The 16,988-nt window shown below is 42.3% G+C and overlaps 1 protein-coding gene across 1 annotated transcript in view; it reads right to left on the reverse strand.

Annotated features, from left to right (window-relative positions):
• Positions 1 to 16,988, reverse strand: part of sema3c (sema domain, immunoglobulin domain (Ig), short basic domain, secreted, (semaphorin) 3C) — a 99,606-nt gene that overhangs the window by 29,207 nt on the left and 53,411 nt on the right. The window contains exons 3-7 of the mRNA XM_022671463.2: positions 12,087 to 12,247; positions 7,958 to 8,020; positions 2,730 to 2,849; positions 827 to 917; positions 55 to 174 (exon numbers count right to left, since the gene is read on the reverse strand). Of these exons, the coding sequence (XP_022527184.2) occupies positions 55 to 174; positions 827 to 917; positions 2,730 to 2,849; positions 7,958 to 8,020; positions 12,087 to 12,247 (555 nt within the window). The remainder of the gene's footprint in view (positions 1 to 54; positions 175 to 826; positions 918 to 2,729; positions 2,850 to 7,957; positions 8,021 to 12,086; positions 12,248 to 16,988) is intronic.

The following is a 16,988-nucleotide window of genomic DNA, read 5'->3' on the forward strand; positions in this document are numbered from 1 at the left end:
CTCTGGAAAGCTGTAGATGAATTTTGGGTAATTATAGGTAATTATGTTCAGTACCGCTCAGCCATTTGGAGTTGTGCTGGTCGGTCCTCACTGCGTTCCTGCTGGTCAGACTCCTAAAGATAGCCGCGTCCGTCCCCATAAAGTCGATGTACATTCCAGAGAACAGCTCCTGATCTATAAACGAGAGCAATAGTCGAGAATAATGTTTGACATTTTGTTAGGTTGGTAGCCTCACCAAAAGGAATCAGACACAGGAGCTGTAATCAACTTGCTTGTTTACTTGTCCTCTGCAGTAACACTCTTCTACATACCTAGTAAATTGAAACTCCTCAACTCAGTATGTGCCATAGTGACACCTAATGGACAAATGCAAGAACTGCATCTTAAAACTGAATTATACAGAACACAACACATTTAGTAATACTTTAAAAACAATTCAAAAATGTAATGTGTTGCTTTCTTGACAAATGTTCACCATTATTATTCCACAAATTTGAAAGTTAACTTTTTTGTTTAGTTTATCTTATAAAACATATTTTTTTTACACATTGTAGAAACAAAAGAGTCTCTAAGAAATCAGTAAAGTTGCCACTGGTTATTACACAATGCAGCATAATTAAAGATCACAATACAATTTAGGACGTCCAATAGGCTGATCTTTTTGAAACTGCAAGGATTTGATTGGTGATTATTATAAAATAATTATTCAATTCAGGTTATATTTATATATATTTATTTGATGTCGTTTTGAAAGAGGTTGCAATACAGGTTGAGATATGTGAAAGAGGTTGCAATATAATGTGTGTGTGTGTGTGTGTGTACTCACTGAGCATGATGGAGACGGTGTTGACCCGTGGACTAAATGAGCAGCGCCCTTTCCCCGACTCTCCCCGAGAGGCTATATTAAACACTTTCTCCTAAAAAAAGACACAAATAAATATATAAAACACACACTCAGCTAGTCTAGTCCATGCAGAAAACTACTGCCAATAGAATAGGACTCCCTGGAGCAGATAAACTTGATAAACATAAACTTATAGGCTCCTAGTTTAATGTGAGCTAGAGGGGTATAAGTATTGAGCTGTGGAGAAGTGGAACTGTGTTCTCTGGAATGATGGAGCTCCAATACTTTTGGATGGGAATGGCAGGTGGCTGAATGGCAGGTGGCTGAATGGCAGGTGTCTTTGAGGTTTAGACTTTGATCATTTTAAGATGTGAGTCTTATATAATGAATTATATAAATGTGTAATTACATTTAAATAAGTACATCTTACTAATATACATTAAAGTTATACTCTGCTAAGGGTTCTACAGGTCTTCTAAGGCTCGCCCCCTGACAGCTTTTCCTGTTATCCCTCCAATGAAGTCTTTTTCCATCCGTCTTTCCTTCCTGCACTCTGTTCCCGTTCACGCACCATTAAAAACAATTCCAAACGGAGAGAAGAGAAGAAGACAGGAATTCCTTCCCAGAATACATCAGTGCTGTACTGCTGGCGTGCTGCCGGTCTCCTGAGTGGGCAGACAGATCATCCGGGGGGCTTTCTGTGGTGACCGCTAGAAAGAGTGTGTGTGTGTGTGTTCGCGTGCGCGTGTGGTGACGTCCGGAAGAGGTTCATACCACTAAATCGTTTCTGCTTCATCTTTCCATAACACACACAAACACACACACACACACACACAGTGTTATGCAGGGTGTGGGGTGGCCCTGTCACTATGATGACTCACATATTTGGTGATTCCCTCAGAGAGAGTGAAAAAGGAAGAGAGAGAGAGAGTGTGTGTGTGAGAGAGAGAGAGAGCGAGAGAGAGAGAAAGAGAAAGAGAGAGAAAGAGAAAGAGAGAGAGAGAAGTCAGAGCTGTGCTGCTTTCAAACAAAATAGGAATGATGATAAGCAACTAGCAGCTTCACAGCCTGAAACCACCTCTCATCCCATCTCTTCTCTTCTCTTCTATTATCTTCTATTATCTTCTCTTATCTTCTCTTCTCTTCTCAACTTATTCCACCTCATCTAATCTCAATTTATCTTTTCTCTTCTCTTCTCAATTTAACTCTTTTCTTCTCTTCTCCTCTCTTCTCTTCTCGCCTGAGCCTATCCCATCTCAACTAATCTCAATTTAACTCTTGTCTTCTCTTCTCTTCTCAGCCTATCCCATCTCATCTAACCTCAATTTAACTCTTCTCTTCTCTTCTCAGCCTATTCCATCTCATCTAATCTCAATTCTTCTCTTCTCCTCACTTCTCTTTTCTTCGCTTCTCAGTCTATTCCATCATATCTAATCTCAATGTGTCTCTTCTCTTCTCTTTTCTTCTCCTCTCTTCTTAGCCTATCTCATCTCATCTAATCTCAATGAATCTCTTTTTTTGTAATCCTATCTCATTTGTTTTGAGTTTGTTTGCAGAGTGAAAACTCCCTGATGAATTATAGGAAGTTGAGGCAGGCTATCGTCACCCATTAAACAACACAAGAGGAAAAAGAACTGGTGTTGAACACACATCCTATCACAAATCAGTGTGAAGTATAGGAAGACTCCGCCCATGTACTTTAGGTGACGATGACAGAATGTAGTATTTCAGTAGGTAGTTTATTTCCCCTTAGTCATTAAACTGCGGTGCAAAACCAAACTAAAACTAACACAGAATACAGCTGTAAAATTGATGATGCAGATTTAAAATCATTTAAAGTAATGTAGAACCTCTCTGCAGTGTACAGGGCGGCACTGGGCTTTACCTCGGGTCTCCGGCCGCGGTTAATGTACGCACACACTGGACTGTAGGCGCCGCTGCCACAGATGAACAGATGAGTTCTGTTATAGGGCTGAATCACCCGCAGGAAGTTTCCACAGCCGTGCTGCAGAGAGAGAGAGAGAGAGAGAGCCGGTCAGGACTGTAAATTATAATGACAAATCCGCTGAACAGAAACAGTGAGTAACAGGAGGCAGGCGATCAGCGACGAGCTCCAGAACACGTGGACACTCTGGACCCCGCTCTGCAGAACCACAGGCCTCACAGCAAGTGAGAAAAACAACTGGGTCTAATTTATTCTTCTGATTCATCAGAACTAACTTCAGCAGAAGCAGCAGCCAGTCCTGCTCACATTCACACTGATGCTGCTGCTGCTGCTGTGTCTACACTGTGTCAGTGCACTGTGGTAGGCCCCTGGGGTTAGGGGCGTGACCACTGTGACCCGGAAGGAGGAGGAAGCTCACAGAGATACACAGACACGGGGAGTAAATTAACTCAAAACTTACCTTTATTTAGTATCAAATGCCCTCCACCACACCCAAAAACAACTTACAGAAACATAACTCAGCCCAATGGGGCACTAGAGTCTGTCGAATTACTTAGTTTTACTTTAAAGGCTAAATACGAGTCCGTGCAGCCTCAGCCCTCAGCTCCCCAGTCAAAGTCTCCCAAATGATGGCGGAGGCTGAGTATATATGCCTGTCTCAACTGGCGGCTCAATCAGCCCTCATGCGGGCCAGCTGAGACAGGCATGGCTTTGCGCTCTGGCGTGGGGCGGACCCACAACTCCCCCGCCTCCTCACGCCACAGCACCTTTCCTTTGTTTCTTCTAAAATCAAGAGTTTAACCTGCTTTTGGTGGAGTAACTGTCCTTAATGTCCAGAGAAGACTCTAGACTAGATTTTGCACTCAAATTGCTTATTATGTAGTCCAAGGGTTTGTCTTTAAGCTTGTCTCGGTAGGAGAGAAGGATTGTCAAAAGAATACGTCTCTCTGCAGCAGTAATAAACATGAACCTTATGGCACCATGTCTAATGCCAGGTGTGGGGTAGAGGAGTATAAAGCCTACAGTAATGAGCTGTGGAGCAGTGGTACTGTGTTCTCTGGAACAATGGAGCTTCGTCCAATAATTCTGGGAATAATTGGGGCCACATTAAAGTTCTTGTGCAATCAAATCCTCACAGAAAGGTCTTCTCTTGTCACACCTGGTGCTGAAAGCGCTCTTGTCACTAATCATGCCTCACTGGGCATTGTAGGCACCATTGTCCCTCCCACACTCAGCTCTACCTGCGATCTACAGTCATCGGACTACATTGCCCAGAATGCACCTTACTCTGACCCTGCACGCACTCCCGATCAAATGACAATGCACCTAATCACAATGATTACTAGCCCCATTTAAGGAGTTTATTGGACTCTCTGCCTTTGCTGAGTATTGACAGATTTTCCTCATACAAAGCTTTTCCCTAATTGCCTATTTATATATTTTTTTTTACCTGTTTTCGTTCACCGACCTTGATTTTTGCCTGCCCTTTGCCATTGCCTTGCTGTGTATAACCCTGGGCTGTTTCTACTCTGGTGTGCACTCTTTGATTTGTTACTGTTTGTCGTTTTTGACCCTTTTCTGTCTGACCACGCCTTTGATAAATTCTTTTCAACTCTCTTAAATAGAAGGTGTCCCAATACTTTTGTCCATGTAGTGCACAATGTGTTTTTTAAGCAATAGAACACGAGAGGAAGTGTGTTATCATGAATAACCTTGAGTGTTCTATTGCTTTTATACAAAAAAATAAAGAAAATAAATCAAAAACTATAAGAAATTCAGAGTAAATATGCTTTAATATGGACTGTGCCTTCCGCCAAAAAGTAGTTCCACAACAGCTGTAACAGAACTGAAACTTAACCACAAAACGCCATATAATTTATACAGACTAACTCCACGAATGTTAGCTTGAAATCAAAATTGGGAATAAGCGAAGATGGTACTGGCTGGACTGTGGTTAGGTTAGCATAGCTTGCTTTAGCTCAGTATTAGCTTAGCTTAGCCTAGCCTGGCTGGTTAGCGTTCTGGCTGTCAGACGGCATTAGCCGAGGTGATTTTCTTTCCCTTTTTGTTCCACAAAAGACGAGCCAGCGTTGCAGGCGAGCATGCTGTGGCTGAGCGCTAGCCTGTGCTAAGCTAATGCTGCTGCTGGTGCCACTGGAGGTGATGATTCAAAACTGTCCTGTGTGTATGCACCGTTACTCGGCAAGCATCGGCAGAGTGATACAGGTTTAGTGTAAGAAGGCCGTGATGTTATCACAAATATCATCACAGCTAGAACACTTCTCAACCAATCGGAGTGTGAGGTCAGAACTAACTGTTGTATAATACTCATTGATCAACTTATTTAATGTACAATGACCAATTTATTTTAATGTACAAAGTAGGGGCTTGTGATAATGTGGCCAGTTTGTGGAAATGTTTAGGTGCTGTGAACTGAGAATACTTGAAAGATAGAGATACAGATGAGGAGAGAAAGAGAGAGAGAGAAAGAGAGAGAGAGAGAGAGCAGGCCACTCTTTACTATTTCAGCTCCCTCAAATATTTGCTGGAGTTTGTTTAATAAAGTTTACACATATTTACATAAAGCCACAAGTCTCCACAAACCCACCTACTGTAAAACATCCAGCACAGCTAAACATCTCCAAATCCCCCCGAGACACTGCTGCAGACCCCCGCTGCTGCCATGTGATTTATCATATGATAAAATCTAATACTAATCTGTAGAGGAGAGAAACACAGCAGTATGTTGTACATCTCCAAATTCAGAACTTTACAGTAGATGGGAAAACTTTCTTAACTCTCAGTTTGAAATAATCTTTTTACAACTTATTATTTCTATTGGTCCATTCATAATATTATTTTTAACAGAAATATTCAGGTACACACACAAACACTTTATCCAGTAATGTCACTCAGCTAACCACCTACTTTATGATGTAAATGTCAACAGCAAATAAAATCTATTATCCATTTATTTTGGTCATGATTTGTTATTAGCCAACGAAGTTTCTTCTCTCTAGTTTTTTTTCCCACTGCAGTGTAGCTAGCATTAGCCATGTAGCTAACAAAGCAGTACCACAGAAACGCAGCAGGGAGCCGATAAACACTAAGTTACAGTTTATTAATAGACTCTACACTTGGAAGGAAATAAAGCTTTTAATTCCACTTTTCTCAATCAATATCAGCTGCTAAAAAATTGCTGAAATTCAGATTGTGAGGGACAGAAATGAAATGCTAGAATATAAAAAAGGGATGGAAACATGGTTCTTTTTTACTATACTACTATACTACTACTACTTTTAGATAGGGAACAAAAGAATAATTTTTAAACCCACTGTTTTTCAGTTAAGCATCAAAGGGTAATCAAATAAACTGTTAAAGATTCAAACAGACCCAGTGGTTTTAATGTTATGGCTAATTGGTGTATATTTGAGAAAGAAAGTGAAAAAGTGTCCAGGGAGCAGTTAGGAACTTGGCTGGCTTTGATGGAGCAGCAGCTGCAGCACTTCTCTTTTAACACACACACACACGCACACACACCCACGCACACACACACGCACGCGCGCACACTCACACACACACACACACCAGGTGAATCTGTTGGCTTCAGAGATTGTCTTACTGTGTGTGTGTGTGTGTGTGTGTTGGTTCTGGATTAATGAGTCTGGGTTGTGTAAGCATGTCCAAATATCATTTACGGCTCAGTCTGAAAAACCTCGTAATTCTCCCTGAACCGCACGTGTTAACACACAGTGAGTATACACACATCAGGAGGAGCGCAATAACAACCTGACACACTCTCTAAATCCACCCAATGGACACTTTATTAGAAACACCTACTGTACCTTTTATTTTAGCTCACTAGCCACTTTATTAGAAACACTTACTGTATCTTACAGTTGTAGCTCACACGCTACTTTATTAGAAACATCTTCTACTTACTAGTTCCACTCGCTGGCCACTTTATTAGAAACACCTAATGCCTGTATTTTCATGCTTCCTGCTGTCTGGATGGAAGATAAAGTGGTATACAGTTAATATATGATATTTATATTGTAAAAAATAGAACAGTTAATCATATCTGACAGACAGTCTAACTACCTACTGCCCAGTAATCTATTAAACATCTAACATTCTCAACACAGCCATCAGCATTACTCTCTCACTGCAGTGTGTGTGTGTGTGTGTGTGTGTGTGTGTATGCGTGTGTGTGTGTGTGTGTGTGTGTGTGTGTGTGTGTTTGAGTGCGTGTGTTTTAGAAAGACTTGAATGTTCCTCTTCTCCTACGCAAAGCTTCACTCTAACACACACATAATTAATGATTGAAGAGCATGCCCTCCTCCTGCACACACACACACACACACACACACACACATTAACATACGCCCACCCACATACACTCACAAGCACGAACACTATTAGCGTATACACACAACAAATACACATACACCACAATGGTTTGCTCTTTGGCTGCAAACATTAAATTCTCTATACAGTATTTTATGCATACAATATCCACTGTAAACTGTCTAGTATTGACTATAAACTATATAAAATTGATATGTTTTTTGTAATATCTTAACCGTTAATAAATGTATACGTTTCTTTAAATATTGTACTGTTAACTTCCCCTTTTTTAAGTTTTACCAATTATTCAGTTTGTACAATTAATTTGTCTGTATTTATTATGGGATACTTAGTATGCATTATTAAATATTCTTTATGTTCTATGAAATTTTCTGTATGTATTATAAATTATTCACTATACTCTATGAACTATTGTGTATCTATTATTAATTCTTTACTATGTTCTATGAATTATTCTGTATATATTATAAGTTATTCCGTATGTTCTATAAAGTATTCTGTATATATTATGAATAGTTTAGTATGCACTATAAAGTATTCTGTATATATTATTAATTATTTAGTATGTACTATAAACTATTCTGTATATATTATAAATTATTTAGTATGTACTATAAACTATTCTGTATTTATTATAAATTATTCAGCATGCACTATGATGACCGAGAGAAGAATATCTTCAGTACTATATCATGACTCGTGCTCTTCAGCAGCTCTCAGTGTGAGAGTGTACAGCGCTGAGTAGACAGTGTGTTCATGTAATCAGAGCTGAGTTTAACAGTATCAGAGCTGCTGCTTACTGTGGGATCTTTACCCGCCATCTGACACTCCTCAATCTTAGTGTTGGACGCTGGCCAGAAAATCTGTGGGAGGAAAAAAAGAGGGAGGTATGAAAAATAGTGTAACAAATGCAACATATACACACCTCATTTAGATTTGATGGGTCTATAAAGGACCAGTTTGTGCAGACCTTTAATAATTAATATAGGCACTTCATCAGAAACCACTACTGTAGCTCTACCTTTCTGATGTGTTTCTTACATATACTTTGTATTTTATTGATTGCAGACAATATGAACCCAAGAAATGTAATGTTTGATCTGCTCAACATAATTTCACTTATGAATGCATACTACATTCCTGCATTGCAGACACATTGCAGGCTACATATTCCAAACAAAGTTGGAACCGGGCAATTCAGGTGCTGAAAATGACCCCAACAATCTTAGCAATCTTTCTCCAGGCTGTATTACACTGATCAGAGTCCCTGTAAATCAGCAGAGATTGATCATAAAGGACATGGAAGCCTCAAAAATGATTAACTTTTCTATCATGAGTTTCTGGAAACGGTTAAAACGAAACAAAATGTTTTCATTCACTGCACTGAGGACACTTATCAGGCAAACGCCAGCTCTTTGATTGGATAGATGCATCACGTTGGACGGATTTATTTGCATAAAGTTGATAAACTTTATGGCTCAACCCTGTTTTTTAATCACAGTTTTAATGCATCTTGGCATCTTCTCCTCCACCAGTCTTACACACTGCTTTTGGATAGCTTTATGCCACTCCTGGTGCAAAAATCCAAGCAGTTCAGCTTGGTTTGATGGCTTGAGAGCTTTTTAATTTGGTACATTTTTTAAGTGGTTTCTTATTTTTTCCAGAGCTATTTTTTACACATCTTTACCAGGGATGACCATGCATTAATTTTTCAACAAGACAGTGCTAAACCACATGCTGTACACATTATAAAGGCATGGCTGTGGAAGAGGAGAGTACAGGTACTGAACTGGCCCGTCTGCAGTCCTTATCTGTTCCAAATAGAGCATGTGTGGAAGATTTTGAAACGAAAAATGTGACAATAACAACAACAACAACCCTGTAGTGTTAGACAACATAAGACGTGTTTGCAGGAAGAATGAGACAAAATAACATCTGAAACACTTTAGAACTTGGTATCATCAGTGCTGATACATCTTTTATGTGTTGTGAGAAGGAATGGCATTGTATCAAAGGCCTGAAGTGCAGAAATGGATGTATATTAAAAAATGAAACAAACCCATCATATTGAGTTCATACTGTCTGCAATCAAATAAAAGCCAAAGCAAGAAATATATATATATATATATATATATTTTATAAAGCCATTTTTGCATGTCGTTGTATTACTGTCATTTTTTAATTCACACCTTACATTAAAAAACAGGCATGTGTTATATTTAAGTGCTTAAATCCAGAAGGACCCTGTCTAAAACCCCTCAGAGATAATTAGCATAACTACAGGATGGCAGACATGTCCCTCTCAGTAACAGCTAATGGAGTTCTGCAGCGTTAATGAAGAGCTCTGCTGAGATACGCTTTAATGGATCGCTCAGATCGCTCCGGGGAACGGCGTAAACACCTTCCTGTCGTCTTTATTCCACAACTTACCTGCCAATTACTGAGCTAACAGCCCAATCACGCAGCACACACTCCCGCCACAGCAATTACGCTGCCAAACACACTTCACACACACTGCTGAATTATTATAACGTTGCTCATTTCACTCGTTTCATACAGTCCGGGTATTAAATCGACACTGAGGTCAGGAATGTAATAACGGGACGCTGTGCTGACGGGGACAATTCTGCGGTGAAACGTTAAAGAAAGGAAGCAGCAGTGTTTTAATGGAAATTAGTATAAAAAGCAGATGGGCTACAGTCACTAACTGCATACATACAGCATGGTGGAGATACAAGAAAGGGGTTTCAAGTGGCCTCTGGAGTGTACTAACATGTGCACCTCATTTATTTGATAGTTCATCTATTAACACACTCATTGTTGTAGTTCCAACTTGAAGGAAGTGTGGGATTGAAATGCTGTTCAGATCAAAGTTAGCAGGAACAATAAATGATTATAAATGTAGACAGATTAGGGTAATATTTATTGAGTTACACATACAGAAGTAGTGTGTAATGTATGTGTAATGCTGCAGCCTCTCAGTTTTGAGTTGTAGAGGTTCCTAATGGAGTCCTATGATAATTCATTCAATGCGGCTCCAATATTCTCACACAGTTCCTGCAGATTTTGTGGAGTGTTAACCCTTTGAACCCTAGGCTGTTTTGGTGTGTTTTTTCTTCATTTTGATCAGTTCCTCTTTCAGGTCTTATAACACAGTAATTATATCAGACAGACACATGCCATGAGCTCTTTTACTCCAGAAGACATACGGCTGCTCAAAAATATGATCATTTAAAATGTAAAAGGAAGCAGAATTGTTATATTTTCCTGGAACCGGCCATGTTTTGGTCAAAATTTTACCAAGCGCCTGTTTTTTTTACTTATTTTTGAATGTATAGACTTTAAATATATTTACACCTAAGATATCTTTTCAAAAATGGTTAGACTAGATTGTTTATGAGTTGAAAGTATAATAATATTCCACCAGCTTCTTCCACCAGGTAGTCAGACTCCTCAACGCACAGAGACAGAGCTGAACCCCACCCCACCCACCACACATGTTGCACCATGGTTCCAGAGGAACATCATTTCACTACACATGTAATTTCATTACATGGCTTATTACTTTGACAAAATATATACAGGCGGACTTTTTTCTGGATAATCACACCTCTATGTAGATACTAAAAACCTGACACTCAGGGCAACCTATGCCTTTCAGTATTTTGATCAGGACACACAAAGAAAACTAAATACAACAAAAATGTAAACGTTTTAGTCTAAATAAATAAACATGTTTAGTGCAAAATAAATACTTAATAAAATTTAAAAAAAGTAAAATAAAAACTATATAAAGTAGAGCGCAGCATACCTAAAAAAGTAAAGCAGGTAGTTTCACATTTTTGAATCATTTACTGATATTATTTGGTTTAAAACATCATATAAATATGTTTAAAGCACTAAAGGTAAATAATATTGGTTGGGGAAGGAGATCTCACTTTTTTAGTTGTTTTATCAGTGTGTTTCTTGTAGATGCTTTACCGCACTGGGATGTCATCGCTATTTTTAGAAAGAGTATGTTCTGCCCTTTCTAACCATATATGGATTATGCTTAAATGTGAAGGGATTCCTGAGTAATTAAGCTGAAAACACAAGGTGCGATTTTGGACGAAAAATCTGTCCGTAGGGTTCTAAGGGTTAATAGAGCATCCAATAGCATCTCACACATTTTTAAACAGGTATAGACCTAGTGATGCAGCTGGATATAGTATAACATCTGTGTCTTCAGCAGTGTGTGGACGAGCATTATCCTACTGGCATAGTGCACCAGAGTGTGTGTTCAGTGAAGGTGGAACCACTGGCCTCAGGACCTTATTTATATAACATTGGGCTGTTAAAGTGTTTGTAATGAAGACAAAAGGTGAAGATCTGGCATCGAACCAAATAACACCCCACACCATGACTCCTGACCTTCTGGAAATGTGAGGCATAAGAGCAAACCGTTGATGGAGGTTCTGATCACAGTGTCTTTATACATTGATTTGTAGGTCTTCTCCACCAAGACAAAAGCAGGACTCTTCAATAAAGATGACCTGACTTCTGGCATGACTACCCACCAAGTTTCATTCCTGTCTGTTGATTTTCTCTGGGTGCTCAACTTTTTGACAATGGGTATTTTGTCACACTACTAAAATTTGCATGATTATTACTAGCAGGAAGTTAAGAGCCTTTGGACTTTATAATGTATTTATTTCTCCAAAAACTATATTTCTTAAAAATAAAGTTTTTTAAATAATCTGTTAAGGAGGTTCTGTCTCTCATTTTGGCCCAATATTGAATGCCCAATATTGCTATAACATATGCATATTCAGTGCATAAACACCCGACCACAGCTGTAAATATAACATTATAAATAAATTTAATTATAAATGTAACAATATTTACTGTAATTAAACCCTTGGTAAGTTCCTAAAACAGCTGAGTTCTGACCTTCAGGGTTCCCTGCGTGATGTTATTGATATCCATGGAGAGAACATGATCTTTACAGCCCACGTACATCCGGTCCTGATCCTCATCCATAAAAAGGATCCTGTAGTCCATCGCCTTCTCCGACAGAGTGTAGAACTCGAACGCCTGCGTCGTCTGCAGCTCTGTAACACACATATGAACACACACACACACAATTAATGAAGGTCAAAAACAAACAAGTGCAAACACATGGAAGTGCAACATGGTAGGTGTTCCTAATAAAGTGGCCAGTGAGAGAAAGCACAAGGTATAGTAGTAGGATGTTTCTAATAATTTGTCCAATACTTGGAAGCACAGGGGAAATCAATAGGTGTTTCCGATAAAGTGGCTAATTTTTAATAAAGTGTGTAGACTTTAAAACTATAGATTTTTTTTTTCCAAAAAAGTGGCCAGTGTGTGGAAACACAAGGTGCAGTATGTTTCTAAAAAAAAGACCAGTAAGTGAAAGTATAAGGTAGTGGGTGTTTCCAATAAAGTGGCCAGGGAGCTTAACCAAAAAGTACAGTATTAGAGGTTTCTAATAAAGTGTCCAGTGAGTGGAAGTATAAGGCAGTGGGTTTTTCCAATAAAGAAACTACAAGACCTTTTATTAGGTGTTTCTAATAAAGTGGCCAGTGAGTGGAAACAAAAGGTACAATATTAGGCATTTCTAATAAAATGTCCAGTGAGTGGAAGTTTAAGGTAGTGGGTGTTTCCAATAAAGTGGCCAGTGAATTAAACCACAAGGTACAGTATTAGAGGTTTCTGATAAAGTGTCCAGTGAGTGGAAGTATAAGGTAGTCAATGTTTCCGATAAAGTGGCCAATATGTTACCACAAGGTACAGTACTAGAGGTTTCTGATAAAGTGTCCAGTGAGTGGAAGTTTAAGGTAGTGGGTGTTTCCAGTAAAGTGGCCAGTGAGTTGAACCACAAGGTACTGTTACGGGACGTTCAGGGAACGGACCCAAGCGCAGAGGAAAAACCTGTGAGAACAGGCTTTAAATTGAAGTGGCTGTATGCCAAAAGAAACAAATATGTTTAAATTGAAAATAACTGTTTATTGTTTTAGTAAAGGAAATGATCAAATGTAACTGATAGAGGGGGATTTGTTGAAAACAGAAAATTGCACCCTTAAGAGTGCTAGTAGGGAAAAAAGGCGGGAAAACAAACAAAGGAGACACCACATGTGGTGTGGCTCAAACTAAAAAAGCTTTTCCCAGAAACTCAGACAACTGAAATAAGTGTTTCCTTCTCTTTTTCTTTTATACAAAATAAAAGGGGCGCTAAACAATTCAGCCCCTGAAACTTTTAGGATCTAACAAGCCTTGCTTTTCTTCTTGGCTTTGCTTTGCCTTCCTTTTTATTTGTCTTTAGTCAAGCTTTAGCTTTTCTTTGCTTTTCTTTGCTTTTCTCGGCTTGTCTTTGCTTTTCTTTGCTTTTCTTTGCTGGCTGGTGCAACCTTACCGGTCGCCTCTCAAAAAAGGTGTGACACAGGCAAGCAGGAAACACAGCCTTAAATACAGGAACCTGCAGGTGAAGCTAATTGGCACTAATTACCCCTGGAACCCAGGGGATGAGTGCCTCGCTGCTGCCGCCTTCTGCTGGCAGCTGATGGTGCAGGTTGAACCCTTACAGGACCCCCCCCTTAGGGACGGCCCCAGAAGTCCCCAAGCCAGCTGCACGACCCCTGCGGAACTCCCGAATTAGGGCCGGATCCAAGATGTGACGTGCCGGAACCCAAGACCGTTCCTCTGGCCCATACCCTTCCCAGTCAACCAGGTACTGGGTGCCGCCCTGCACCCTACGACAGTCCAGGAGGCGGCGGACTGTATAAGCCGGGAAGCCGTCAATAAGACGAGGTGCAGGGGGTTGAGCTGGAGGGGTCCCCGCACCACAAAGAAATGGCCTAAGGCGAGAGACATGGAACGTGGGATGTATGCGCATTGACGGCGGGAGATGCAATCGATAGGTGACTGGGTTGATGCGTCTCTCTACCTTGAACGGTCCCACAAATCTCGGCGCCAACTTTTTGGACTCCACCCGAAGAGGGAGGTCCTTGGTTGACAGCCACACGCGTTGGCCCGGGCGGAAAGTCGGTGCACCACGCCTTCTGCGGTCAGCCACACGTTTTCTGGCTTCAGTTGTGGTCAGAAGGGATGCACGGGCCTTCTGCCATGCCCTTCGGCACCGCCGGACAAAGTGTTTTGCAGCAGGCACCCCAACCTCTCGTTCCTGGTCAGCAAACATGGGTGGTGGGAACCCAAACTGGCACTCAAAGGGTGACATGCCCAGGGACGAGTGCCATAGGGTATTATGGGCATATTCTGCCCAAGGTAGGTGATCTGCCCAAGAAGAGGGGTTGGTGGAGCTCAGACACCGTAGAGTCTTACCCAGGTCCTGATTGACCCTCTCAGTCTGGCCATTAGACTCCGGATGGAAGCCAGAAGAGAGGCTTACTGAGGCTCCCATTAGCTGGCAGAAGGCCTTCCAAAAGCGACTAGTGAACTGAGGTCCTCGGTCGGACACCAGATCGCTAGGCATCCCATGTACCCTGACCACATGCTGAAGAAGGAGTTCCGCTGTCTCCTTGGCTGATGGAAGTTTGGGTAGGGCCACAAACTTGCAAGCTTTGGAGAAGCGGTCTACGAGGACCAGGATGACGGTTTTGCCTCTGGAGGGGGGCAGCCCAGTGACAAAATCCAGGGAGACATGGGACCATGGACGTTTAGGGACAGGCAGGGGATGAAGAAGACCTTGGGGCCGAGACCTAGGAGTTTTGTTACGTGCACACACATCACATGATGCTATGAAGGCACGAACGTCTTTTTCCATGCTCGGCCACCAAAATCGCCTTCTCAGGAATTCCAATGTCCTGGTCACCCCTGGATGCCCTGAAAATGGGGAGGTATGCCCCCAGGAAATTACCTGGTTCCTGACATCTCCGGGAATATAGGTCCTACCAGGTGGCCCACCACCAGGATCTGGCTCACGCTGGAGGGCATCATGTATCACACCTTCTAACTCCCATCTAAGGGGAGCCACGATGCGAGGAGTGGGAATGATGCTCTTCGGAGCAGGGTTGGACTCCGGAGGTGCCCAAAGTCTGGACAGGGCATCTGGCTTGAGGTTCTTGCTCCCTGGCCTATAAGACAGCAGAAAATCAAAGCGGCTAAAAAACAAAGCCCACCGAGCTTGACGGGGGTTTAGCCGCTTTGCCTGCTGGATATAGGCCAGATTTTTGTGATCAGTCCAAACCACAAAGGGATTTTTGGCCCCCTCAAGCCAGTGCCTCCATTCCTCAAGGGCAAGCTTGACCGCAAGAAGCTCCTTATCGCCCACATCATAATTGCGTTCGGCTGGGGTGAGCCGGTGTGAATAGAATGCACAAGGGTGGAGCTTCTTGGAAGGACCCAGGCGTTGGGAGAGTACTGCTCCCACGCCGACATCAGAGGCATCTACCTCGACAACAAACGGCTCCTCAGGATCGGGCAGCTGGAGGACCGGGGGAGAAGTCAGCCGTGCCTTTATGTCCTCAAAGGCCTCTTGAGCCTCAGTGGTCCAACGGAATGGGCCTGGGGTCTTCCGGGTAAGGGCAGTAAGCGGGGCTGCCACAGAACTGAAATCCCGTACAAAGCGCCGGAAAAAGTTGGCAAACCCCAGGAACCGTTGGACCAAGCGGAGAGAGGTAGGACGGGGCCAGTCCACCACAGCCTTTATCTTGGCTGCGTCCATGCGAATGGTGCCACTGGACACCACAAAGCCCAGGAAAGATACAGAGGACACGTGGAAATCTGACTTCTCCAGTTTTACATACAAACGGTTCTCCAGCAGCAGCTGTAGGATCCGCCTGACGTGCCCTATATGCTCCTCAAGGGACTGACTATAAATTAATATGTCGTCGAGGTATACATATGCGAAGTGACCAAGGGCCTCCCTCAACACTTCATTAATAAAGCGCTGGAAGACCGCGGGGGCGTTCATGAGGCCAAAAGGCATCACCCGGTACTCATAATGCCCTGTGGGTGTGATAAACGCTGTCTTCCATTCATCCCCCTGCCTAATGCGTATCAGATTGTAGGCACTGCGCAGGTCTAGTTTGGTAAAAACAGTGGCCTGCTGCAGTGCCTCAAATGCAGAAGACATAAGAGGCAGGGGGTGGCGGTCTTTGATAGTGATTGCGTTGAGGCCCCGATAGTCTATACAGGGGCGAAGTCCCCCATCTTTCTTGCCAACAAAAAAGAAGCTTGCCCCTGCAGGGGAGGACGATGGGCGGATGAAGCCATTCTCCAGTGCCTCTCGAATATAGGCATCTAGGGCTGAACGTTCAGGACTTGACAGCGCAAACAACCGCCCCCGGGGAGGTGTGGTACCTGGGTGGAGGTTAATTGTGCAATCAAACTCTCTGTGGGGTGGCAAAACATTGGCCTTGTTCTTGCTAAATACCTCCTTGAGGTCCCAGTATTCCCGTGGTACCCCTTTGAGGTCCAGGGTCTCAGTACCCAGGGTAACAGAAACCTTTTGATTAGGCCCCTCATTGCCCAGACAGTGTCCTTTGCACTGTGGGCCCCAGCCATACACTGACCGAGTAGACCAATCAATCCGGGGATTGTGCTGTTCCAGCCAGGGAAACCCCAGGACTAATTGTAGGTGGGGGGCCTGGGTTATGTACAGCACAATGTTCTCACTATGAGAGCCCACCTGCAATGTGATTGGTCCAGTACGGTGAGTGATGTGGCCAGTACCCAGCGATCGGCCATCTATGGCCATGATGGGAAGGGGCCGTTCAAGGGGTTCCACGGGAAGACCCAGGCCAGTTGCCAAGGATTCATCAAGAAAACACCCTGCAGCCCCTGAATCCACAAAAGCAAGTAGGGTGGTTCGAT

Source organism: Astyanax mexicanus, chromosome 2 (assembly GCF_023375975.1).
Source record: "Astyanax mexicanus isolate ESR-SI-001 chromosome 2, AstMex3_surface, whole genome shotgun sequence".
Lineage (NCBI taxonomy): Eukaryota > Metazoa > Chordata > Actinopteri > Characiformes > Acestrorhamphidae > Astyanax > Astyanax mexicanus.